Consider the following 27,921-nt stretch of genomic DNA (forward strand, 5'->3'; position numbering starts at 1 on the left):
TACACATCGTACAAATGCGGCTCCGCTACATATACGTCATACACACATTTTCAGCGACTTGTGATCAAGATCGATCAGGTCCAAACGTTTTTCTTCTAAAGTCGCTCAACAAATCCTCTCCTCACCTGAACTTATCAATAAAGAATTCAATTTAGCAAACATTGAAATAAGAGTGTGAAGGGGTCACATACATACGCAACAGGGGTCACATACATATGCAACAGTGGATTACTATAACTGTCCACTGACACCGCGCCTCATCCAGTGTGTGCACGCCAATATAGGACTACACTGAGGAGCTGATCATGTGACCCTGACTCCTCCCCTCCATGTGACATCATCACAGGTCCTGTAAGCACAGAGCGGCCATATATCTAGTGTGCGGCTCTGCAGGTGGAGGTGTGTGGAGATTCCCCATTACTGGGCTTAGGCTCCATACACATTAGATGCTGGGGAGAAGAATCGCTCTATAGAAGAGAATTCTCCTGATTGCCCCGTGAAGGATGGATATGGACAGGGACAAGATGGCGCAGAGGATATTACACCTCACCCTAGAGATCCTCTTCCGGCTTACTGGAGAGGTGAGAGATTCTGATGTCACATTACATCATTCTTATCTATGGGGATAACAGATGGACAGAACTGGAGAGGTGAGGACTCTGGAAATGTCTGGAGTGAGATTTATTACTGTGTCTCTCCATAACCAGGATTACACAGTAGTGAAGAAGACCTCTAGTGAGCGCTGTCAGGCCCCTGTGTCTGAGGGATGGGGAAGACCCCTGAGCCCAATCACGGGGCCTCCACCTCACCCCCCGATACATGAGGACATCAATGACCAGAAGATCCTAGAACTCACCTACAAGATGATTGAGCTGCTGACTGGAGAGGTGACACTGCTGGGAATGCTGGGACATTATACAGTAACGCTATGAAGGGATCGGGGGTGACGGTATCATTGTATGTGTCAGGTTCCTATAAGGTGTCAGGACGTCACCGTCTATTTCTCCATGGAGGAGTGGGAGTATTTAGAAGGACACAAAGATCTGTACAAGGACGTCATGATGGAGGATCCCCAGCCCCTCACATCACCAGGTAATAGACAGGACTAAATACACACGGCCTATAATTATCTGTATGTAAGGAATGAATTCAGTCCCTGTATGTGTCTCCTCCAGGTCTATCCAGTAAGAGGACAACACCAGAGAGATGTCCCCGTCCTCTTCTCCCAGAGGACTGTAAACAAGAAGACCCCGATGTTCCTCAGGATCATCAGGTAGATGGAGAGAAGGGGCCATGAAATCTCCCTATGATGTGTAGACGGCTGTGAAGGTCTTCTGCTCAGTCTTGTTTTATCCTCCAGTATTATATGTGTTATACTTGTGTAATGAGAGCGGTGGAGATGGCAGGATTAGGAGAGATAAGAGCTTTGATGGTTCCTTTTAGTCCTCGTTCACACTACTGTATGTATTTTCAGTGCTGTCCATAAAATAACACAACGTCTCGTCCTCATACCATTGTTATTGGATGTGGCGGTGCAGATGGGGATTTTCTTTCTCACTGACAGAATCTGCGTGTGACAGAAATAAGAAAAGACTTGTCCTAGTTTTCTGGAGGAAGCTGTGATGATTCTTTATCCGGCCGTGTGATCCCGGCATTAGAGGCCGTTACAACCCGGGAAGAGAGGATTTATCTACAAAGTGTAAAATCTTTCCCTTCTGTGAATATTTCTGCCTCCGGTCACATCCCGTCTGCCGGTATAACGGGCTCCGCACCACAAACCTACATCCAACTCATCAATTCTGTTGGGTTTTTCTAAGTCACTTTTTTTTTTATCTTCTCGTATTAATGTTTTTTGGTCCAGATTCTTCATATTGGTCCAATTGGATCATGAGTTTTGCGCATAATAGAAACGCTTTGTATTTTTCCTTTGACCTGTTTGTGACTTTTACTGCAAAAAGTCTCATGTTTTCCTAAATGGTGACAAGTTTGCACCAAAATATTTGGTCTACATAAAATATCCGGGTGTGGACTGGAGAACATTCGTGACAAAATTTAGTTTTTAGGTTGAAGGTAGACATACCGTTCCTTGAAAAACTATTCACACCCGATGAACATTTCCACATTTTTTCACATTACAGCCACAAACAAATGGATTTTATTGGGGTTTTATGTGATAACAGCACAAAGTAGTAAGTACGTTTATTCTTGTAAAGTATAAAGGAAATTATACATGGATTTCTAAACATTTTAAGAAATATAACTCTGAAAATTGTGATGTGCATTAGTATTCAGCCCCCTGAGTGAATACTTTGCAGGACATCCTTTCACTGCAATTGCTGCTGCCAGTCTCTTGGGGGACGTGTCTACCAGCTTTGCACATCTAGAGGTGACATTTTTGCCCTTTCTACTCTATAAAACAGCTCTATCTCAGGTAAATTGGATGACGGCGTCTGTGAAGAAATTTTCAATTCTTATGTTTTGCTTTTAAAAATGTCCACTTTTCCATAAAGGCCAAATTTGTGGAGTTTATGACTTATAGTTGTCCTGTGGACAGATTCTCCCCCTGAGCTCTGGATCGCTCCTGCTTTTCCACTGACCACGGGCTTCTTGGCTGCTTCTCTATAATAGTGCTCTTCTTGCTTGGGATGTCAGTTTAGGTGGAAGGCCATGTGTTTGTAGTTTTGCAGTTGTGCTTTGTGTGACAAACAAATATCTGGAGATTTGTGTGAGGGGTGAACTTTTCTTAATTAGGCCAGACATATTGTGCTTTTGATTGGCAAATCAAGAGAAGTTAGCCATTGTTTCATGTCAGACTGACCAGAGCCATATTGTCTGTTAAATGTTGATTGCCTCAGCCTGTTTGACTATGTCAATTAGAGGAATATTATGCAGTCGAATTTAATTGAACCAATGAGAGAACAGCCATCTCCCACCAATCCTGTAAGATACATTACTCTGAAATGAGAACTGAGGTGTATAAAAAGGACTTTCCTCCTCTTTCCACATTCATTTTGCAGGACTTCAGCCTAAAATGCACATTTTTAGCTGCAAGATCACAGATCTGCTTCACTGCTCAATGCTGAGCCCACAATTGTGCCTGGATAACCCAGGTGAGGACAATTCAGTTGCCTGGCTACATGCTGTATCTTGCTGTGCTCAGTCATCTTTCTAAGCTTGCCGCTAACTCCTTTCAGTGGGTGCTCATCAAAAGTGAGGCGCTGCTGACTGGGATAGTTAGTCCAGGAAGCCCCGAAGTCGCAAAGAATCTAATCCCTTGCGAGCCAACGGATGGGAGAGACTCTGTCGCTTGTACCATCTTGTGATCTTTCTGGAAATGTACAATATATGTTTGCCTGTTGGTGAACCAGTAACATCTTACCAAGGTGTGGTTCCCTCATCCTGTGTTGTCTGAGTAGTGTCCTGCCCACAAGGAAGAAGTGCGGGCGTTCAGTGGGATGAGCCCTGGTCAGAGTGGTCTTTCTGAAGACAGCCAGGCCAGCGGACGACCGTACTCACTGACCCTCATGTCTCCACACTATACTCCAGCTATTTTTGGATGATGGATTGAAAAGTGCTTAGTGAGATGTTCAGAGCTTTGGCTATTTTTTTTATAACTGAGCCTTGCTTTACTTGTCTCCACAACTTTATCCCTGACCTGTCTGGTGGGTTTCTTGATTTTCAAGATGCTTTTTGATCCCTAATGTTCTGAAACAAAACTTGTGAAACCTTCACAAAACAGCTGTAGTTATACTGAGAATAAATGATACAGGTGACTTAATTTACTAATTATGTGACTTCTGGAGGCAATTGGTCACTCAGGAGCATCATACTACAAGGGGCTTAATACAAATGCACGTCACAATATTCAGATTTATAGTTTTAAATATGTAGAAAACCATCTATCATTTCCTTTACACTTCACAAATACTTGTTACTTAATGCTGGTATATCACATAAAATCCTAATAAAATACATTTACATTTGTGGGTATGACGCTAAAATAAGTGGAAACGTTCCGGCGGTGTGAATACCCTTACAAGGGGAAAAATTCCTTCATGACTAAAAATATCAGATTAGTTCCCTGGATCAATGTCCCATCACAAAATCTAGTAGGGATAACCTGCCATAATATACTTTTTACGGAAGTCATCCAAGCCCGCCTTGAATGTTTGTAGTCTATGAAGAATTATCAGACCATGTGTCAGAGAGTTCCATATTCTCACTGCTCTTACAGTAAAGAATCCCCATCTGTGATTATGATTGAACCTCCTTGTCATCATTGCAGGCCTCAGTTGTAAAAAGCTAATTAGAAATATCTCAGTAATGCCCCTGATATACTTGTACATTGTAATAAAATTGCCCCGTAGCCTTTGTGTTTCCAAATTAATAGCCCCAAGCTTGCTAACCTGTCCTCCTAGTGCAGACCTTCCATTCCTTTAATGGTCGCTCTTCTCTGCACCCGCTCTAGTTCAGTTATGTCCTCCTCATTCACTGGAGCCCGAAATTGTGCAGAATATTGTAAATGTGGCCGCACTAGTGACTTGTATAGAGGCAAAACTGTTCTTGTCCGGAGCATCTGTGCCTCGTTCACTGCATCCTATTATGTTATCTGCCTTGGCAGCAGCTTCCTGGCACTGGTTGGTTTTCTCGTCCTCCCACACACCCACGTCTTTTTCAGTGTCATTATTATGCAGTAATTTTGCAAATATTGAAAAATATTGCAGTTTAAAAATCAGACAAAAAAATCTGGAAAGCTAAAAACCTGCAAACATACAAAAAAAAACCTAAAACAAGCAAACAGATGAATAGTATAAAAGTGTCACGTGCCATACATGTCAAGTAAAAGCCACTTCTTAATATTATTGGATCAAGAATCTTCATTTCGGTTTCTACAGCCCAAAACCAGGAACTGTCTTTGTGACGCCCTGGTCTATTCGGGTCGTCACAGGGTACTGCACAAACTGCCCTCCCCGTGCAGTATTCAACCCCCATGGTTCTGGGAACCTAACCTGCAGTACTGCCTCCACCAGCATTCACAAATCCTAGATACACTTTGCACCACACCTGTCAGGCACACCAGAGAGCTGCTTAAGTAGGAATAGGGCCGCCCACCTAGGGGTCAAGCAGGGAGGTGGAAGGTGTCAGCTCAGTCGAGTAGTAACCCTCGAGCTGTGAGGAGCTCTGAGGAATCTGGGAGTTGGAGCTCCCAGGGAAGAAGCAGACTAGGTCACAGACGGTGGTCTGGACCTAGAGGAGTCGGACCCCCGGTCGCAGGGGATTGAGGCTAGGTGCCTAGAACCCATTGAGGAGGACGGCCAGCAGCCTGGTCTTATCACCGGTCCGGGACCGAAGGCACAGCGGGGTACACGGACCCTAGGTCGAGGAGAAGCATCAGGCAACCCGGCAATTAACCTGAGAACGGGGCCTTTATGGACTGTTCCCACCCAGCTCAGAGATCAGGGGCACTAGCGCAACGAGGGAGATAGGGCTTTCCTAGTAAGCGGCCCACTGAAATCCCAAACGTGAGCCCCTGAGAGCAGGCTCATTCACTTAGCCACAGTGGGGAGCGGGGCCCGGCAAGCGCCAAGCTACCAGGCCACAACGGACACTCTAAATTTGTGCCAGGAGCCAGGTCACGGACCACCAGGCAGTGCTGCAGGGGACGGGACCCAGACGAGCTCCCCTCGAGAGGCAACAGCAGTCAGAGACTTGGTTTACCCTGTTGTCAGCATCAGCTTCATTGCTGAGTGAGTACCCAACTGACCCCCGCACTGCACCCCCATAACCACTATCCAGAGTCCTGGGGCCTACCCCCCTACCCGTGGAGGGTAACGTCACCTTGCTGCCCCATTCCGTCACCCCGGGTACTCCCAACGGCAGCGGCGGTACTCCCAATTACCGTACACCATGGGTGGCGTCACGAACTATACCACTGCCCTGTAAATATCCCCCTTTCCCATTTGAGTGTGGCCCCGGCCCTCGAGCCACGAGTAATCACCAACCCTCGGATCCGAGCGGTGCGATCCGCTGCAGGGGCGGCACACCTCCTTCATGCCATACATGTTAGCGTTATTTCTGCGGCCAGTGATCGGATATAAAGTCTCCAGTAATTATATTACTGTACAGGATTCTTTATGATGTCACATCGTCATCTTCTCCCCATTCAGGTCCCTACAATATCGGATCCTCTCAGTGGAGATCTATATAAGAGAATTCTAATAATTGACCCATCAAGGATGGATGTGGACAGGGACAAGATGGCGGAGAGGATATTACACCTCACCCTAGAGATCCTCTTCCGGCTTACTGGAGAGGTGAGAGATTCTGATGACGTCACATTACATCATTCTTATCTATGGGAATAACAGATGGACCGAACTGGAGAGGTGAGGACTCTGGAAATGTCTGGAGTGAGATTTATTACTGTGTCTCTCCATAACCAGGATTACACAGTAGTGAAGAAGACCTCTAGTGAGCGCTGTCAGGCCCCTGTGTCTGAGGGATGGGGAAGACCCCTGAGCCCAATCACGGGGCCTCCACCTCACCCCCCGATACATGAGGACATCAATGACCAGAAGATCCTAGAACTCACCTACAAGATGATTGAGCTGCTGACTGGAGAGGTGACACTGCTGGGAATGCTGGGACATTATACAGTAACGCTATGAAGGGATCGGGGGTGACGGTATCATTGTATGTGTCAGGTTCCTATAAGGTGTCAGGACGTCACCGTCTATTTCTCCATGGAGGAGTGGGAGTATTTAGAAGGACACAAAGATCTGTACAAGGACGTCATGATGGAGGTTCCCCAGCCCCTCACATCACCAGGTAATAGACAGGACTAAATACACACGGCCTATAATTATCTGTATGTAAGGAATGAATTCAGTCCCTGTATGTGTCTCCTCCAGTTCTATCCAGTAAGAGGACAACACCAGAGAGATGTCCCCGTCCTCTTCTCCCACAGGACTGTAAACAAGAAGCTCCCGATGTTCCTCAGGATGTGTTTCCTCCAGATCTATCCAGTAAGAGATATCTACTCATTTACTTTCTGCACTCATTTTATATTTACATTTTTAGATTTTCTGCTCTGCTTTTTTCAGCTGTATTTTCTTTGCTTCGGCTTCTTCTGCTGTTTGTTTCTAGTGTCTTCTCTAAGTAGTTATGAAGGCAACTCAAAGACCTGCAGAGAGTTCATGAATACCCTGTTTCCCTAAAAAAAAGCCCTAGTTATAGTCAGGGCCAGTGTTGGGAGGAGTCAAACTGTGCAATTTCTCAGGAACCCCAGTCTCTTAGGGTCCCCATCAGTTGTATTCTAAGGTTGATTGTTTAAGGAACTTTTATGAAGTCACGTGACATGATATACCCAAAGGTCTTTTAATTCTAGGAGTCTAAAAGAACTGACCAGGACACAGGCTGGCATGCAGGACTGGCATTAGTAGACAGGGAGAGGAAACTGGGCAATTACACAGGGCCCCCATTCTCCTAGCGGCTGCAGTGTTTATATGCCATTTATAGGACTGCTTAAGAACCTTTTTGACATCACGTCATGTGACCAAAGGTCTCTTAATTGCAGGAGTCTAAAGCTGAAGAGGAGACAGGCTGGTGTGTGTGTGTGTGTGTGTGTGTGTGTGTGTGTGTGTGTGTGTAGATAGCTGAATAATAGAAAAAAAGAGTTACAGCCACACACTGAAATATCACATTTTTAAACTACCAAAAAATATCTAATAAAATTATTGCTTTGGAGAATGTGAATTACTGGGAAACTACCCTGGAAGGATTGGAGACACCTACAGAAGGAGATTTGACACCTAGACCTTGATCCTTCAAAGCAATTATGCCAGAATTCTGACAGAAATCACTTTTCAATCAATTTTTTATGCAACGCAGACTTGTGAAAAAAGATTGTGCGACTAAATCATCATGGCGCGCTGTGCTGACATCACTCGCATGTCCTTCAGCTCCCAGCAGTACAAGCAGATATGGCCTCCTCTTGCTGGTAATTCATAGCAAAATGTGTGGCCTCCGGCGCCACTGCAAACAAGCTGACTATCAAGCACGTGACTGTGATCGGAGGAGGTCTGATGGATGCCGGGATAGCGCAGGTAGCTGCAGCAACCAGACACACTTGTTTTAGTGTACCAGACTGATGACATCTTGAAAAAGTTTACCAAAAGTATTGAAGACAGCTTGAAAATGGTCACTAAGAAGATGTTGGATAAGCCTGAGGCTGATTCACAATTCATCAGCAAAACCCTCTCAAACTTCAGCACAAGCACGGACCCAGCGGCTGTGGTGCACAGCAATGATCTGGTGGTGGAAGTCATAATAGAAAACCTGGAAGTGAAAAATGCACTAATCAAGACACTGGACAAATTTGCACCAGAGCACACCATATTTGCCAGCAACACTTCCTCATAGCTGACATCGCCAACTCCACAACTAGGCTGGATCAGTTCGGAGGGCTGCATTTCTTTAATCCAGTACCAATGATGAAGCTGGTGGAGGTCATTAAGACACCAATGACTGGGGGGGCGGAGCCTGGACCGGGATGTGAGTGCACGCGAGGAGACACTCTCCCGTTGACTCACTGTGACACCGCCGGAACCACCGCATGGCCGACGGATATAGTGGCACCGGAGGACAGGGGAAGGACCCGACTCCCAGCAGGAGAAGTGCCAGCTCCTGAATCGGCGAGATGACCAAGCGGCGGCAGAAGGAAGCGGGAGCGGGGAAAGTGCCTGGCTCACAAGATGGCGCCAAGGTCAGAGAGGAGGCGGAGAAGGCAAACGTAGCCTGCCAGTGCCGCATGGAAGCGGCTCCAAAGCTGGCACAGTATGCAAGGCAATCGAGGAACCTCTGGGGGAGCCTGGTAAGATGGTGGAAGAAAATGGGAGGAGGAGGAAGACCCGGAGGAGGCTGAAGGAGCAAGGGGAGAATCAGGGGAAGATAAACAGGATGAGGATTCAGGAGAGCAGCAGGCAGCAGATGAAATACAGAAGAACCCCACTATTAAGGATGTATTTCAGGTGGTCTCCTTCTGCAAACAGGCCCTCACAACTTTAACCCAGCAGGTGCTGGGAATACAGGGAGATATAGCTACTCTCAAAAAAGACCAGAAGAAAACTGATATGAGAACCAGTGCTGTGGAGGAAAGGGTGGGGACAGCTGAGGATCACATATTTGCACTACAAAAAGCAGAGAAAAAATTCCAGCAGCAGATATCTGAGATGGCCGCAAAAAACGGACGACTTGGAGAACCGTTCTAGGAGGAACAATATAAGACTGGTGGGCTTCCCGGAAAGAGCTGAGGGAAGAAATCCTACTGAATTCATAGAAACGTGACTTAAAGAGAAGATTGATGCCGATAATCTGACTAAGCTATACGCTATTGAAAGGGTCCCAATGCAACTGCAGCTACCTGGCAAGGGACCTCGTATGATGCTGGCGAAGCTGCTTAACTACAGAGACCGGGATATTATTCTGCGCAAGACACGGGATATGGAGACCCTGACAATAGATGGACACCCAGTAGCTATATACCCTGACTACTCTGTACCGGTACAGAAGCAAAGAATGCAATTCACAGGGGTAAAGACACGACTCAGAGAGCTGGAGGTTAAATACTCCATGATTTTCCCAGCAAAACTACGAGTAGTAGCACTGGAGAAGGTTCACTTCTTTCTTGATCCGGGAGACGTCATGAAGCGGATAGACATCTGTTACGAGGGGGACCCGGGGAAGCGTGCCAAGATGGGAAATGGACTGCTTCCGCCGGTCAAGGTCCACTGTGCGGTGTAAGGGACCGCCGCTATGGTGGGTGAAGAGTGAGCGGGTTGCTGCTAGCGATCGTCTGGAATGTCACAGACGATCTATGTACACCGATCTGCCCTAACCCCTGAGGGTTGTATGGCACAGATCTCACGGCTCGGTGTACCTGTTGCACGGGGAAGCACAGAGGTGCCCACGCACGTGTGCCAGTGGAAGTCACGAGAATATGGCACGAGGGTAGCACAGAGGTGCCCACGCACGTGTGCTTTCAATAACCAGGTGAGTCCAATGGAGACTTGAGGAGCTCACCTGGGACAGGAACACGGCCTGTTGACGGGGGTACTGCCGGAGCAGCAAGGCAGGAACACGGCCTGCAAATGAGGTACTGCCGGAGCAGCAAGGGCCAAGCCCACAAGAGACAGTAATGCCTGAGCAGTGGCGTGGCAGCACGCTGCCAGACATCCAAACATAGAAGGACGGTCGCGCGCCGCCATGATGGCAGGGGGAGCTTTTAAGGAGGTGCAGCTCCACCCGAGGGCGGGCGCGAGGCGGAGATGACGGACTTGACCCAATCAGGGTCCACGACGTCCCAGCCTGGCCAGTCAGGATTCACCACATCACCAGCCTTGTCATCAAGCCGTGTGACGTCAGTGAGCGAATCAGGACCCACCACGCATTGCACATGCTCACCCTCCTGCCTCTGGGAAATAGAGGCGGGATCCTTGGTCTCACAATGTGCAGAGATAACGGGAATCTCACTGCTTCCCTGAGCAGTAAACCTCTGCACATTGCGCAGCCTCGCAGACCTTCGGGGCCGCCGAGCAGGAGAGTCTGCGGCAGGCCAGGAATGGGAGACCGCTTCACTCCTTGTAACAGGAGAACCACTAGGTGTCACCCTTCTGCTGCCTCTCTGAGAAGGTATCTCCTGCACACTGCGCAGTCTGGCAGACCTTCGGCGCTGCTGAGAAGGAGTGCTCGTGGCAGGCAAGGAATGGGAGACTGCCTCAGTCCTTGCCTCAGGAGAGCCACGAGATGTAACATTACCCCCCCGTCTAGGCCCCCCCCCTGTCCGTGCTCGAAGGCCGCTATCAAACCCGGGGCGCGGATATGATCCTTCAACTCCCAGGATCTATGCTCCGGACCACGGCCGGCCCACTCCACGAGGTAGTACCTCTTGCCCTGTATGACTTTTGTCTCCACAAGTTTTGCCACCTCAGGGTCGTCGGACGGGGAGTCGGTTTGAGCCGGCAGGGACCCCGAGAATTTATTAAGTCGTACGGGTTTCAGGAGGGACACGTGAAAGGTGTTGGCTATAGCCCAGCGTGGAGGGAGCTGGAGTCGATATGCCACTGGGTTTACCTGCTGTAGTACTTTAAACGGACCCAGATACCTAGGGGCGAATTTGGCTGCCTGTACCCGTAGGTTAACATTCTTAGAGGACAGCCATACTAGGTCACCAGGGGCGAAGGATGGTGCAGGGCGGCGGCGAACATCAGCCGTTGTCACCATCCGGTCTTTGGCCCTTTTAAGAGCCTCTTGGGTATCATCCCAGATCTCCCGGGCCTTGGTCGCCCAATCCTCCACTCTAGTATCGGGTGACGTAATGGGCATCGGAACCGGGATTCTGGGATGTTGTCCGTTATTGAGTAGGAACGGAGTCTGGCCAGAGGATTCATGGACCGAATTGTTAATGGCAAATTCGGCCCAAGGAAGGAGGTTAGCCCAGTTGTCGTGGTGCGCGGATATAAAATGGCGGAGGTAAGTTACCAAGGTCTGATTAGTCCTCTCCACTAGTCCATTGGTCTCGGGATGGTATGCGGAGGAGATGTTCAGCTCTATCTGCAGGAGCTTACAGAGCTCTCTCCAGAAGCGAGACGCGAACTGGGGACCCCGGTCGCTCACCACCTTGTCAGGCATGCCATGCAACCTAAATACATGCCGAATGAACAAGGTGGCGAGAGCACGTGACGTCGGGAGTCGTGGGAGAGGCACCAAGTGGACCATTTTAGAGAAGTGGTCCGTGATGACCCATACGACCCTGTGCCCTGCTGACTTGGGCAGATCTCCCAGGAAGTCCATCCCTACCACTTCCCAGGGACGATCCGGCACTGGCAGTGGGTGAAGAAGACCTGCCGGTCTCTGCCGGGACGGCTTATTCCGAGCACACGACATACAGGCTCCCACATATTCCTGTATGTCCTGGGGTAGTCTCGGCCACCAATAATGCCTGGTCACCAGGTCTCTGGTCCTTTTGACCCCGAAGTGACCCCCGACCTTGGAGGCATGAACCCACGATAGCACCTCGTTCCGTAGTTCAGGGGGAACGAGGGTTTTGCCAGGTGGCACCTGGTCCAAAGAAGTGGGAGTGACCATCCTCAAGCTGTCCGGGGGTAGTATAAGACGAGGCTCCTCCTCGTCCTCCTCCAACACAACCATACAACGTGACAAGGCATCGGCCCGTACGTTCTTCTCACCGGCCAGGTGGCGGATAATAAAGCGGAACCGGGAGAAGAATAAAGACCAACGGGCCTGCCTTGGGTTCAGGCGTTGTGCTGTCTGGAGGTATGTGAGGTTTTTGTGGTCAGAAAAAACCTCAAATGGATGCTTCGCACCCTCCAGGAGATGCCGCCATTCCTGGAATGCTAGTTTCATCGCCAGTAACTCCCTATCCCCTATGGAGTAGTTCCTCTCGGCCGGAGAAAAGGTCTTGGAGAAAAAGAAACACGGATGTTTCCTTCCTCGTTCGTTTTTCTGGTACAGGACTGCACCTGCACCGACCGAAGAGGCGTCTACCTCCAGTAGGAAGGGTTTGGAGATGTCTGGACGATGAAGGATGGGAGCTCTGGAGAAGTGAGTTTTGAGAGTGTGAAATGCCTCTACCGTTTCCCGTGTCCATGCTTTGGGATTAGCGCCCTTGCGGGTAAGGGCAATAATGGGTGCTGCCACCGTCGAGAAGTTGGGAATGAACTGGCGATAATAATTGATAAACCCCAAGAATCGCTGGATCGCCTTCAGCGAGCGGGGCTCAGGCCAGTTCATCACTGTCTCCAACTTCCCCGGATCCATTGCTAACCCCTGACTGGACACTATGTACCCCAGGAACGGCAAGGATTCCTGTTCAAAAACGCACTTTTCCAGCTTAGCATATAACGAATGGGTGCGGAGCCTCTTAAGTACTCGGATGACATCCCTCCGATGGGTGGTAAGATCGGGGGAGAAGATAAGAATGTCATCCAGGTATGCAACCACGGAAAGATACAAATCCCGGAAAATGTCATTCACAAAGTCTTGAAATACGGCGGGGGCATTGCAGAGTCCGAAGGGCATTACTAGATACTCGTAGTGACCGTCCCTGGTGTTAAAGGCGGTCTTCCACTCATCGCCCTTTCGGACTCGCACTAGATTATACGCCCCGCGTAGATCCAGCTTTGTGAAGACCTTTGCCCCGCGGAATCGATCAAATAGCTCAGTAATGAGGGGCAAAGGGTATTTGTTCTTGATTGTGATTGCATTTAATCCCCTGTAATCGATACAGGGGCGCAGATCCCCTTCCTTCTTCTGCACAAAAAAGAACCCTGCACCAGCCGGTGAAATAGACTTGCGAATGAACCCCTTCGCCAGGCTGTCCTGAATATATTTGGACATAGCCTCCGTCTCTGGAGCAGAGAGTGGATACACTCTGCCCCTAGGGGGCTCGGAGCCTGGCTTCAGGTCTATTCGGCAATCATATGGCCGGTGGGGAGGAAGAGTATCTGCGGCCCTTTTGGAAAAGACATCCCTGTAGGCCTCATAAGGTGTCGGTAAACCCGGCCCCTCAGTATTCCCTGAGGACCCAACCGACCTAATGGTAGCGGGTGGTTCGGTAGTCACGAGGTGCTCTCTACAGGATCCTGCCCAGGATGAGATCTCCCCTGTTGCCCAGTTGAGTATAGGAGCATGCTGTCTCAACCAGGGAAGACCCAGTAGGATCTCATCCGTCCCCCCTGGAAGCACCAGGAAGGACACCTGCTCATGGTGTCCCGGTGGTACATCCATCCTGAGAGGGATGGTGATCTGGGTGATGGGATCGAGTAGTATGGACCCGTCGACTACCCGGACCCTGAGTGGCTTGGGCAACAGAACCAGGGGAACTGAGTATCGGGTTGCCAGGGAGGTCGAGATGAAATTGCCTTCAGCGCCTGAGTCCAAGCAAGCCAGGGCAGAGAAGAGAGTAGTGCCGAACTGCAACTGGTCGCTGATAGTCAACCTAGAGGGAGAAGTAGCGTCTAGAGTCCCCCCTCTGATAGAAACTAGACGCTGTCTTTTCCCCACGGTTTGGGACATAGGGTAGCTATGTGTCCCCTCTGCCCACAGGAAAAGCAGATGACACAAGACCGAGAACCTGGGGCAGAGGAGACCACCTTGGACACTTCCATTGACTCCACGGAGTCGCCTACAGGACTGGCTGGGGGACCTGTCTGATGGAAGACGGGAGTCAGACGCTTTTTAGGCCGAGAAGACGTGGGTGCTGAAGAGACCTCGAGCCTTCGCTCCGCCTGGCGGATGTCTATGCGAGAGGCAACCTGAATCAAGGACTCTAAAGTGGCAGGCACCTCACGTGTGGCCAGTGCGTCTTTGACAAACCCTGCCAGGCCCTCCCAAAACACAGGGACAAGGACCTTATCCGGCCAGTCCAGCTCTGCGGCCAGTGTCCTAAAGTGTACAGCAAAGTCCCCGACTGAAGCAGACCCTTGCCGAAGTCGTAGGAGGCGCAGCGCGGAATCGTGGGTGACTTGAGGCCCGAGGAACACCATTCTCATGGCCCCAAGATAAGCTGCTAAGTTATTCACCACACGATCTCCGCGCTCCCACAACGGCGTGGACCACTTCAGCGCTCTCCCTGTGAGCAGGGACTGGACGAAGGCTACCTTCGCCTTCTCAGTAGCGTAAAGAGTCGCGGACAGCTCTAAGTAGGTGGTAACCTGGTTTATAAACCCACGGCACTCAGAGCTGTTGCCGCTAAAGCGCTCTGGAAGCGCAAGGCGAGGAGACCTTCCGCCCAATAGCACAGCCTGGGTAGCCGCCTGGGTGGCGACTGTCGTCAGAGTAGTCTTATCGGAGGAAGACTGCTCCACTGCTGCCAATCGTGACTCCAACTGCTGCACATAACGCAGCAACTGCTGCTGCTCTTCAGCCATAGCCAGACCTTTGGCGCGACCATAATGTTACGAGGGGGACCCGGGGAAGCGTGCCAAGATGGGAAATGGACTGCTTCCGCCGGTCAAGGTCCACTGTGCGGTGTAAGGGACCGCCGCTATGGTGGGTGAAGAGTGAGCGGGTTGCTGCTAGCGATCGTCTGGAATGTCACAGACGATCTATGTACACCGATCTGCCCTAACCCCTGAGGGTTGTATGGCACAGATCTCACGGCTCGGTGTACCTGTTGCACGGGGAAGCACAGAGGTGCCCACGCACGTGTGCCAGTGGAAGTCACGAGAATATGGCACGAGGGTAGCACAGAGGTGCCCACGCACGTGTGCTTTCAATAACCAGGTGAGTCCAATGGAGACTTGAGGAGCTCACCTGGGACAGGAACACGGCCTGTTGACGGGGGTACTGCCGGAGCAGCAAGGCAGGAACACGGCCTGCAAACGAGGTACTGCCGGAGCAGCAAGGGCCAAGCCCACAAGAGACAGTAATGCCTGAGCAGTGGCGTGGCAGCACGCTGCCAGACATCCAAACATAGAAGGACGGTCGCACGCCGCCATGATGGCAGGGGGAGCTTTTAAGGAGGTGCAGCTCCACCCGAGGGCGGGCGCGAGGCGGAGATGACGGACTTGACCCAATCAGGGTCCACGACGTCCCAGCCTGGCCAGTCAGGATTCACTACGTCACCAGCCTTGTCATCAAGCCGTGTGACGTCAGTGAGCGAATCAGGACCCACCACGCATTGCACATGCTCACCCTCCTGCCTCTGGGAAATAGAGGCGGGATCCTCGGTCTCACAATGTGCAGATATAACGGGAATCTCACTGCTTCCCTGAGCAGTAAACCTCTGCACATTGCGCAGCCTCGCAGACCTTCGGGGCCACTGAGCAGGAGAGTCTGCGGCAGGCCAGGAATGGGAGACCGCTTCACTCCTTGTAACAGGAGAACCACTAGGTGTCACCCTTCTGCTGCCTCTCTGAGAAGGTATCTCCTGCACACTGCGCAGTCTGGCAGACCTTCGGCGCTGCTGAGAAGGAGTGCTCGTGGCAGGCAAGGAATGGGAGACTGCCTCAGTCCTTGCCTCAGGAGAGCCACGAGATGTAACAGACATCAATGCAAGGAAGCCCGCAAGCAACCTGAGAAGGATAGAAGCTGGCTATGAGCGATATTGCAATCTCGTGATTTTTGTAGGATTCAAGACTGGTTATTCATAAGCAATTGCATACGCTAGAAGAGGAGGAAACTTCATAGGCCCATCTTTGTTGCAGAGACAGTACCCCCCTTTTTTTTTTTTTTCCTACCGGGTTATCATTGTTGATCTCCTGCTCCTCCTGTTCCTGAATGTTAGATGGGACAGCGGAATTCACTAACAATAAGCTGGACAATGACAGGAGGAGGATAATAATTATTTTTTCTATGGCCGTGCATCGGCGATTGATAAATATTTAAGTTTTCAAATTTTCAGGTTAACTGTTTACATTATATGAAATTTGTGAATGAAAACGAATATGGTTAAGGCGGGAGGTGAGTTAGGGGGTTCTGCTCACTAGGATGAGACAGGTTTGGTACGGGAGAAAAAGAGGAGAGAGGTTGACCGGTCAAGGACAGATAGACCTCATTCCTCATAAGGGAGTTAAAGATGTAAATCGGAGGTGGAGGAGTTTTGGTGGGGTGGTTCTAAGGGGAGGGCTAGGGAAGGGGAAGACTCAGCGTACAGAGGGACAGGATGCCTGTATAAAGATAACCGGTGATATTCAATATGGGAGAGAAGATTAAAGTATTATGTTGGAATGTAAGGGGACTGTCAGATAGAGGTAGAAGGGATGCAATGATAAAATATATGCTAGACCAGAGACCATCAGTAATGTGTTTATTGGAGATGCATTTGACAAGTGAAACGACGAATGTACTGAACAAACGATGGGTGCAAAAGGCATATCATTCTACTTTCTCTACCTATGCTAGAGGGGTCTCTATGTTGGTTCATAGAGCCGCCCAATATGAAGAAGTGGAGACATGGATAGACACAGAGGGCCTTACACTAGTGCCAAAATTAGAGAGGTGAGAGAGCGCTCGGCTAAATGGGGGAATTTTCCATTCTTCATGGTCGGTGACTATAATAATAATATAGATCAGTGTTTCTCAACTCCAGTCCTCAAGACCCACCAACAGATCATGTTTTCAGGTTTACCCTCGATATTAGAAAGGGAATAATTCCATCACCTGTGCAACCTTAAGGCAATCCTGAAAGTCTGCTTGAGGAAAACCTGAAAACATATCATACCTGATAACAGATCGTTGGTGGGTCTTGAGGACTGGAGTTGAGAAACACTGATATAGATGCATATTGGGACAGGAGCAAAAAATCACGGGAGACGCAACGTGATGGTGCGACAGCGTTTGGTACCTTTATCCAAGAATTGGGGTTGATAGACGTTTGGAGGATAAGAAATTTGGGGGTGACCTGTTTTTCCTGTCACTCCGCGACCCTTGGTACACTTTCACGTATAGACCTGGCCTTGGGAAATGATCTGATGGATTCTGGGATTGCACATGTTGAATATCTGACTAGAGTAATATCGGATCATAATCCAATCCTGGTATCTATTAAAAAACGAGGAGTGGGGGAGAGACTAACAAGAGAATGGAAGTTACACCCGGTTTCGTTAAATAGTATTGACATGGACAGTATATCTAGTGAGATGCTGGAATATTTTACCCTTAAGGCCCTGTCACACACACAGATAAATCTGTGGTTGCAGTGAAATAGTGGACAATCAGTGCCAGGTTTGTGGCTGTGTACAAATGGAACAATATGTCCATGATTTCACTGCAACCACAGATCTGCCAAAGATTTGTCTGTGTGTGTGTGTGACAGGGCCTTAAATAGAGGTAGTGCAGATCTGTGAAGCCCCACAGGTGCGGTGTAGCGGTGCATTACCTTCAGGGACTCTACGTGGTGGGACGGTTCTGGTCACAGGTAGGGAACCTTCGTTTTGGGATTGTCGTGACGCCACTCTCAGAATTGCGGCCAGTGGAGACCGCCACTGCAGGTTAAGGGATGCCTGGGACTGATGGTGGGTGCAGTCAGTTGTAATAGCCTCCTGAGAGTGAGGCAAGCCCCAGGGCCCTGTGTAGGTGTGTGGAACCACAGGTCGCAGAATGACTCAAACACAGTTCAAAAAGTCTTTTAACGTGTTTACTCACTGTTTGGTGGTCACTGTGAGATGCCCGGGCGACACTGCGATAACCAGGTGGAACCAGGAATTCCAGAAGGCCGTTCTGAGGGTAGCTGTCCACTCTCCCTCCTTGCACTCCTTTTGTTTGGGAGGATCCCTTGCTTGAAGTGTGGTAGGATTCCTCCAGGGAAGCTGTTTCTAAACCCCGCTCCCCTCTCTGGCCCGTCTGCCAGCAGCGTGACCTTGGTGGGATGGCTTCTGGCCCTGTCCCCTTATGGGCCCGGTGATTGCTGCTTGGCTCGGACTCTGTGTGGTGGTAGTGAGAGCATGAAGTACCCCCACCTGAAGGTTGAGCAGCTCTGGATGATTTGCTGCCTGCTCTGGGGACCTGTCTCCCCTTGCGTGCTGGAATACCAGGGATCTCCTTACTCAGCCACCCCTCTCTCTGGGTGTCTTTCAGGCCGACCCACAGGTACCCTTTCTCCCCCGTTTTCAGCTACTGCACTCCACAGGACCTGGCTAGCATGAGAGCCCCTCTGCTCCCTTCCACACTCCTGAACACCCAGCTCCCAACCCCTTTCTCCTCCTTCTCTTCCTGTCTGCCCTGCTTCCTAGCAACCAGCCTCTGAGCACACCCCTTGATGGGAATTGAAAGTTAACCCCTTCTGGCTACCCAAGGGTCCCTTCTAATGGTGTGGGAGACCTGGTCACTATGTGTTTGTGTGTGCACCTCATCCTGGCCTTTTTGGAGATTACCTGAAAGCACTGCCCCCAGCATGGGTGCAATACTCTGTGGTGCCTGACCAGGTCAGGGGCACCACAGATCCTTTGGTAGTTTGGGACGCCATGAAGGCATACCTTAGAGGCCTTTTATTTAGAGATGTTTGCCAGTGTAAGTCTCGTAGTAGACAAGGGGAAATTGATTGCTTAGAGGCTATGAAGGGAGCAGAAGCAGAGATGGTAGCACAGCACACACCAGAGAATAGGCAAAAGCTAAAAGCAGCTCAGGAAGAAGTTAATAAAGTGGTATTGAAGAAAGCAGCAGGAAACAGGCTTTTCAGAGGAAACTTCTATGCGGAGGGAGAAAAGGTGGAATAGCTGTTGTCGGTGGTGACAGCAGCCCAGAGAAAACCATCCTTTGTACACTGCATTCGCACCACAACGGGAGATTTGGTCACGGAGGGGAAAGATATTCTGGACACGTTCGCAGCCTTTTATGAGGAATTGTACTCCACTAGAGGGGAGTCGAGACAGCAGGACCTAGAGATTTTCTTAGATACAATGACATTACCCAAAATAGCAGAGGCAGAGAGACACAGTCTGGACGCCCCTATTACACTTGAGGAGATGGAGAGAGCTTTGCATGGCATGGCAAATGAAAAAGCCCCGGGGGTGGATGGATTGCCGGTGGAGGTGTACAAATCTCTGGAAGAAATATTCTTACTCAATTTGTTGAATGGTTTAGAGGAGGTAAGAGAGCGGGGGACACTGCCAGCGTCTATGAGGGAGGCGATAATAACAGTAATACCTAAAGAGGATAACTCCCCGAGTCATACCGGCCTATTTCACTGTTAACGACTGATGTTAAAATTTTGGCCAAAGTACTCTCTAATCGATTAACAGAAGTGATATCTGCTCGAATTCATCCAGATCATTCGGGTTTCTTGCCTAGTAGATATACGGCGACAAATATACGAAGATTATACCTTAACATGCAGCTACCGGTGGACAATCCGGGACAGAGGGTGATAGCTTCGTTAGATGCCCATAAGGCATTTGACAGTGTGGAATGGGGGTATCTATGGAAGTGCTGAGACATATGGGATTTGGCCCTAACTTTATATCTTGGATACAGCTGTTATATGCTAGACCAGTGGCTAAAGTGAGGATTAATGGAATGTTGTCACACACAGTGGACTTACAAAGGGGTACTCGTCAGGGTTGCCCGCTCTCGCCTCTCCTTTTTACTCTAGCGGTGGAACCACTGGCGGCTGCTATACGGCAGAACAGAGACATAAAGGGATTTGTATATGGCCCTCTAGAAGAAAAGATAGCCCTCTATGCAGACATCATTCTGTTATTATTGGGAGACCCAGGGGCATCATTGAGCCATGCCATGCAGGTGATCGAACGGTTCGGAAGGATCTTTGGACTGACTATAATTTGGACCAAATAAACCTATTCCAGGTGGACACGGGAATAGACTGGTCGACCTCGTGTGATGATGTTAACAGATTATGGGTTGTGGACCAGTTTAGATATCTGGGCATACAGGTATCCTTACCAATTGGGAATTACATCACTATTAATCTAGTCCCTTTGCTGAAGCAACTGCGTAGTAAGATAACTGCTTGGAATAAGCTTTATTTATCAGTAATAGGACGGATTAATCTTATTAAAATGGTACATATGCCCATGATACTCTACGTGATACACAATACTCCTATCTGGATCCCTCAGAGTCACTTTAAGGAGATTGATTCTATGTTCCGTGCTCTAATATAGAAGAACAAACAAGCCAGACTCAAACTTGAAAGGTTGCAGAGACCAAAGGACGAGGGAGGGTTAGCGTTACCCAATCCGGGAATATATTATCTGGCAGCTCAGAGTCAACATTTCAGGGGATGGGCGAATTTAGTGGCGGTGGATACAGCATCTAGATTGTTGGGGCATGTTTTTTTTTTTTCCAAATGTTTTTATTAAATTTTTTCAATTTTTATAAACATAACAAAGACCTTCATGGTTACAAAAGAAGAACATTCCTCTGACAGAATAAAACATAATAGGGGATATTGTCCCAACTTAAAATTCCAGACTGCTCTTTGGTAAGTCGTTAAAACCTGTGTCAACCCTAGGTATTTCCGAAGTTGCTGATGTGTCCCGATATACCCTTATCTGCTCATCTTCTCCGCTCTCCACAACCCACTACTGGATGATTCTTAATTTACCCAAGTTGTCTTGGATATCATTCAAGAGATACCACTCTGAGTGTGTAAAAGGTGTCATCACATTATTTATCTCTCCCGGGGTAAATTGGCGTTCAATAAAGTTTCTCCATCTCCCAAAAAACTTGTGGGGCATGTTTTACATCGACAACCATTGGTGTTAGGATTGGAGGACGGATCATTTGTGAGACTAGGGAAAACAAGCCCTACACTTAATTTGATGAACCGAATTTGGAGAAAGATCAAGCAGATGAGGGGGATTACGGCAATAACTGAATTCACTCCGGTGTGGGAAAAATGATAACTGCTCTGAGATATATAAGATAGACAAAATTAAGGAATGGGTACGTAAACGTATATGGTATATGTGGCATATTCTAGACCAGAGACATTTGAAGCGGTTTTCACAAATACAAGATGAATTTGGGGTATCTCCATCCGGGTGTTACCACTATAAACGAATGGCACATGCAGTAGCGGCTCAGGGGGTTAAGCATTCATTGCTGGTTCAGGCAGACCTAGTATTGAAGTTTGTGTGTAGTAGTGTGCCCACAAGAGGAATCATATCAACTATATATTGTATAGGGATCTATTGCATACATATTTGCTTAACCACCCAGTAAGAACTAGAACTAAATGGGAGGTAGAGATAGACGGGATCACTGATAAGGTGTGGGAAAGTGTCCTGGAGTACATACCGAAATTATCAATGAGTGAACCAGCAAGATTGTCCCATCTGTATGTGGTGAATAGGGCGTATAGATCCCCACTAATTATGTGTAGAATGGGACTAAGGAGTAACTCTGACTGCCCTAGGTGCAATGGAGACGATGCCGGCATCTTCCATATGATGTGGACGCACCCCAGGTTGACGTCTTTCTGGATAACTGTTCTTAACAAAATAGAAGGAGCTTATAGATGCAAACTTCCCAAACAACCTTTGGTATGTCTCCTAGGTTATGTGGAGGAAATCAGAGTAGACAACATTTTTAAAATAGTGATAGCCAGATTGCTGTATGCAGCCAGGAAAGTAATTGCCAAACATTGGATGCAGGGGGACCCACCGACTAGAGGGGAATTTATCGCATATGTTAATCATATTGCTCGGATGGAGAGAAGTATATATGGGAAAAGGAAACAACTTGCACTTTTTGATAGACTGTGGAATCCGTGTTTGCAGTATGGATAAATATTAGGGCTGGGAGATGTTGGTATCTGAGCAGGGATACCTGGTTCTACACATTCCAATATATGTCACTGAAAGGCACAAATGTGAGATCTTTTATATAGATGTGGGTAATATGTACGCTGAGGGGGGAGGGGTTGTTGGGGATGGAAAGTTTGTAGTTATGTTTATTATTGCTGGAAATTTGACATTGGCTTTGTATATTTAATGAAAAATAAAAAATATTTGATTAAACACAACAATGACTAGCCAAACAACTTCTCACTCTCTCATAGACTTCAGTAAAGCACTGGGAAAGACGCCTGTGTCATGTAAACACAACCCAGGCTTCATTGTTAACCATCTTCTGGTACCATACCTAATGGAATTCGTGCATCTTCATGAAAGAGGTCATGCATCTGAGGAAGACATGGATTTTGCAATGAAATTGGGAACCCGTTGCCCAATGGGTCCTTTTGAGCTTTTGGATTATGTTGGTCTTGACAATAGTAAATACATAAATACATCATTGATGGTTGGTACCAGATGGAACCTGAAAACCCCTTTTTTGCCTCCAGTGAATTGCACAATAAGCTTGAAAAAAAAATTGTTTAAAAGAACAGAGTCCTCAGTGGTTGATACCTTTTAATGGCTAACTGAAAAGATGGTAATAATTGCAAGCTTTCAAGACTACTCAGGTCTCTTCATCAGGCATGGTATAACACAAAATCTGAAGAGTCACATATTTATACACAACAGGACTTAGAATAGTGCAGTAAAAAAAACAAAACAAAAAAAAACAAAAAAAAAAACAAGTTATATGAAACAGAACTATCTCTATGGCAGGGGGCAAACTGTTGTGGGGCCATAAATACTGCTGCAGTTCAGTGTGAAAGTTTTATTGTCCTTTGATAAGGGTCTGGTCCAGGGCTGTGATGCGCTCGGATGGTCAGAGGAGCACATCTTTTAACTGATGTAAAAAGACATGAATCCATGAGACACATTCATTCCTTCTCTGAATGTGTCAAAGGTCATCATAAGTTTGTACTCCCAGAGTCTCCTATCTCTCTGGGACTTGAAGTTTCCTTTCAATACCAGCAATTTCATGTCCATGATGCTGTGGTCTGAGTTACAAAAATGTTTGGCCACAGGTAGATCCATCCTTTTTTCTCTAATTGTGTGGCGGTGAGAATTCATCCTTGTCCTGAGCTGTTGTCCGGTCTCCCCTACATACAGACCCCCAGTTGGACATTTGGTACATATAATTAAGTACACCACATTGGTTGTAGTGCAGCTGAAGGTACCTGGGATCAGGACTACAAGATCCCAGGTACCTTCAGCTGCACTACAACCAATATGGTGTACTTAATTATATGTACCAAATGTCCAACTGGGGGTCTGTATGTAGGGGAGACCGGACAACAGCTCAGGACAAGGATGAATTCTCACCGCCACACAATTAGAGAAAAAAGGATGGATCTACCTGTGGCCAAACATTTTTGTAACTCAGACCACAGCATCATGGACATATAATTGCTGGTATTGAAAGGAAACTTCAAGTCCCAGAGAGATAGGAGACTCTGGGAGTACAAACTTGTGATGACCTTTGACACATTCAGAGAAGGAATGAATGTGTCTCATGGATTCATGTCTTTTTACATCAGTTAAAAGATGTGCTCCTCTGACCATCCGAGCGCATCACAGCCCTGGACCAGACCCTTATCAAAGGACAATAAAACTTTCACACTGAACTGCAGCAGTATTTATGGCCCCACAACAGTTTGCCCCCTGCCATAGAGATAGTTCTGTTTCATATAACTTGTTTTTGTTTTTTTTTTGTTTTTTTTTGTTTTTTTTTTACTGCACTATTCTAAGTCCTGTTGTGTATAAATATGTGACTCTTCAGATTTTGTGTTATACCATGCCTGATGAAGAGACCTGAGTAGTCTCGAAAGCTTGCAATTATTATCATCTTTTCAGTTAGCCATTAAAAGGTATCAACCACTGAGGACTCTGTTCTTTTAAACAATTTTTTTATCTCTACTGGCTAACACGGTACAAAGATATATTTTACTTGTATCACAATAAGCTTGGAAAGAAGACCAGAGAAGGATTTTACAAAGACAGATGGTTGCCTGGCTGCACTGCAGAGCTATATTGTTATAGTCTCTTGTTTTCTTTGATTACGATGACCGTTGTTGTTTTGATACTGCACGTGTTTCTCAGCACTTATTAACACTCTAGTGCCTTACAGTCATGATTCTCTATTTCATCAACGTCCTTTTGTACCGCTGATTCCAAACATTGATACGTCATAGCCATACTACAGTCAATAATAAATGAATGTACAAAAAATAAATTGTGCAACTTTTGGAGGTCTTAACCAGCTTTGCCAAATTGGGCAGATCTAGCCCAGAAGAAGGGTGTGATGCCACCGCTTCTCTAATTCATAACAAACGGCGGCGTTCCCTATGCCAGAAATCTCACTCTAGTCCCTGAGATCAATTTTCATTGTACATCGCCGGTCTTTATGAATTGGAGACCTAATGTTTATCTGCACAGACAGCAAGACCCTGCTACCTACTTTGGTTACAAAGCCTAAGGGCGGCTTTGCACGTTGCAACATCGCACATGCGATGTCGGTGGGGTCAAATTGAAAGTGACGCACTTCCGGCGTCACTTTCGAGATCGTACTGTGTAAATGCTAGATGATACGATTAACGAGCGCAAAAGCGTCGTTATCGTATCATCGTTGCAGGCTCCGACTTTTTCATAATTATGCTGCCGCGACAGGTACGATGTAGTTCCTCGCTCCTGCGGCTGCACACATCGCTGTGTATAACGCCGCAGGAGCGAGGAACATCAGCTTACCTGCCGCCGGCGGCTATGCGGAAGGAAGGAGGTGGGCGGGATGTTTACATCCTGCTCATCTCCACCCCTCCACCGCTATTGGCCGCCTGCCGTGTGACGTCGCTATGACGCCGCATGACCCGCCCCCTTAGGAAGGAGGCGGGTCGCCGGCCAGAGCGACGGTCGCAGGGCAGGTGAGTGCGTGTGAAGCTGGCGTAGCGATAATTTTCGCTACGCCAGCTATCACAAGATATCGTACCTGCGACGGGGGCGGGGACTATCGCGTGCTACATTGCAGCATCGGCTTGCGATGTCGCAACGTGCAAAGCCTGCCTAAGGATAGGCCATCAATGTTACACTCCCGGACAAACCCATTAAATATTTGGCATCTGTCTTCTTCGAAAAAAAAACTTTTTGAAATTGTCTATGTTGTGGATCAATGTCACAACCAGACGGTTGCAGACATCGCCAACTGTCATGGCGGTATCAGGATCTGTGGAAATTACAGATTCTGGCACTCTGCTTGCTATCTTCTCTGATGTCTGTGAGCAGCGCAGGGAGACGAAGGTGTTGAACCACATACTTAGTAAGACTAGCAAGAGTTATTCTCTGCTGGGCTCCTTGTTAATGTCTTTGATCACATGCTGTACGGGAGCCAGTATCATTTGCTCCCCTTCTGTATATGCTGGCTGGACTATTCCATTAACGCCAGCTATAGTTTACCTATACAAGTGTGGTGAGGTGTTGTGATACAAACTAGTGGTTGTTGTGCATTATTACTGTGAGCAGTTGTGGTGTTAACCCTTGTTGTTTCTGCCTTCCTGCTCTTGCTTTTCTCCTTAGTCTCTCACTGTTTATTTCTGTGAGTTTGCAGTGTGTCTGAAACTTGGTTTTACCGTCTGCCTTAATCTGTATTTCCATCCTACTCCTACCCCTTCTTCCACGTTCAGGGGTAATCCAGAGGTTAGGGATAGCTAAGGTCTCCTAGCATGAGGGAAAGTATAGGAGCCCCCTGTCCCTCATTATCTCATTATCCTACAGTCACATTGCGACAATCAATGAGATTATTTACTGTAGCACATTCCAGAGAACGAAGATGTAACTCTTAGATCTCGAAATTGGAAAACAAATTCAGAATAATTTGTTTCCTAATTTAATTTCTGATGTTATGGTTAAAAAACTAAATCTACTTTCGAAGTTATATAATTAAAAAATAATAACATTGTGTTTATTTATAGCCGATGACTGTATCAGGAGTTCAGATGGACATCTAATATCTTCAAAATTTAAAACAGATGATCAAACTATCACACATAATACATACGAAGAGCATGCTGCTGTCCCAGATATACCTCCAGTCCTTCATTGGAAAGCTTTATCATCTGATCTTTTCAAACAAGTCCAAAATTCTGATTTATCACAGAATTGTAATCAAAATAAAAGTTACAGAAGGGATGTGGAACATGAAACGGCTCCTACAAGGGAGAAACCATTTATATGTTCAGAATGTGGGAAATGTTTTATTTGGAAATCGGATCTTGTTTGTCATCAAATATTTCACACAGGGGAGAAGCCATTTTCATGTTCACAGTGTGGGAAATGTTTTATTCAGAAATCATACCTTGTGAGACATCAGAAAAAACACACAGGGGAGAAGCCATTTTCATGTTCAGAGTGTGGGAAATGTTTTATTCAGAAATCACATGTTGTTGTACATCAGAAACTTCACACAGGGGAGAAGCCATTTTCATGTTCAGAGTGTGGGAAATGTTTTATTCAGAAATCACACCTTGTTGAACATCAGAAATCTCACACAGGGGAGAAGCCATTTTCATGTTCAGAGTGTGGGAAATGTTTTATTCAGAAATCACACCTTGTTAGACATCAGAAAAAACACACAGGGGAGAAGCCATTTTCATGTTCAGAGTGTGGGAAATGTTTTATTGAGAAATCACACCTTGTTGCACATCAGAAACTTCACACAGGGGAGAAGCCATTTTCATGTTCAGAGTGTGGGAAATGTTTTATTCAGAAATCACACCTTGTTGAACATCAGAAACATCACACAGGGGAGAAGCCATTTTCATGTTCAGAGTGTGGGAAATGTTTTATTCAGAAATCACACCTTGTTGAACATCAGAAACATCACACAGGGGAGAAGCCATTTTCATGTTCAGAGTGTGGGAAATGTTTTATTCAGAAATCACACCTTGTTAGACATCAGAAAAATCACACAGGGGAGAAGCCATTTTCATGTTCAGAGTGTGGGAAATGTTTTATTGAGAAATCATATTTTGTTTGGCATCAAAGATCTCACACAGGGGAGAAGCCATTTTCATGTTCAGAGTGTGGGAAATGCTTTATTCAGAATTCAAGCCTTGTTAGACATCAGAAAAATCACACAGGGGAGAAGCCATTTTCATGTTCAGAATGTGGGAAATGTTTTATTTGCAAATCAGATTTTGTTAGACATCAGAAAAAACACACAGGGGAGAAGCCATTTTCATGTTCACAGTGTGGGAAATGTTTTATTGAGAAATCACACCTTGTAGGACATCAGAAAAATCACACAGGGGAGAAGCCATTTTCATGTTCACAGTGTGGGAAATGTTTTATTCAGAAATCAAACCTTGTAGGACATCAGAAACTTCACACAGGGGAGAAGCCATTTTCATGTTCAGAGTGTGGTAAATGTTTTACTAGGAAATCACACCTTGTTGTTCATCAAAGATCTCACACAGGGGAGAAGCCATTTTAATGCCCAGAATGTGGTAAATGTTTTACTAGGAAATCATATCTTGTTTACCATGAAACAAATCACACA

General features: G+C 47.3%; 2 protein-coding genes across 2 annotated transcripts in view; both read left to right on the forward strand.

Annotated features, from left to right (window-relative positions):
• The window catches only part of LOC142259227 (uncharacterized), a 119,255-nt gene that overhangs the window by 89,876 nt on the left and 1,458 nt on the right, over nt 1-27,921 (forward strand). Inside the window, 1 exon segment of the mRNA XM_075331717.1 lies at nt 26,580-27,920. Coding sequence (XP_075187832.1) covers nt 26,580-27,920 — 1,341 coding nt within the window.
• On the forward strand, nt 960-24,483 carry LOC142259239 (hydroxyacyl-coenzyme A dehydrogenase, mitochondrial-like). The gene is given in 11 exon segments (XM_075331725.1): nt 960-1,092; nt 1,176-1,273; nt 6,168-6,314; nt 6,444-6,623; nt 7,081-7,105; nt 8,011-8,128; nt 8,130-8,413; nt 8,416-8,520; nt 22,508-22,758; nt 22,761-22,856; nt 24,337-24,483. Coding segments are annotated over 11 exon segments (1,584 nt in total).

This window comes from Anomaloglossus baeobatrachus (assembly GCF_048569485.1).
Source record: "Anomaloglossus baeobatrachus isolate aAnoBae1 chromosome 5 unlocalized genomic scaffold, aAnoBae1.hap1 SUPER_5_unloc_4, whole genome shotgun sequence".
NCBI classification, from domain to species: domain Eukaryota; kingdom Metazoa; phylum Chordata; class Amphibia; order Anura; family Aromobatidae; genus Anomaloglossus; species Anomaloglossus baeobatrachus.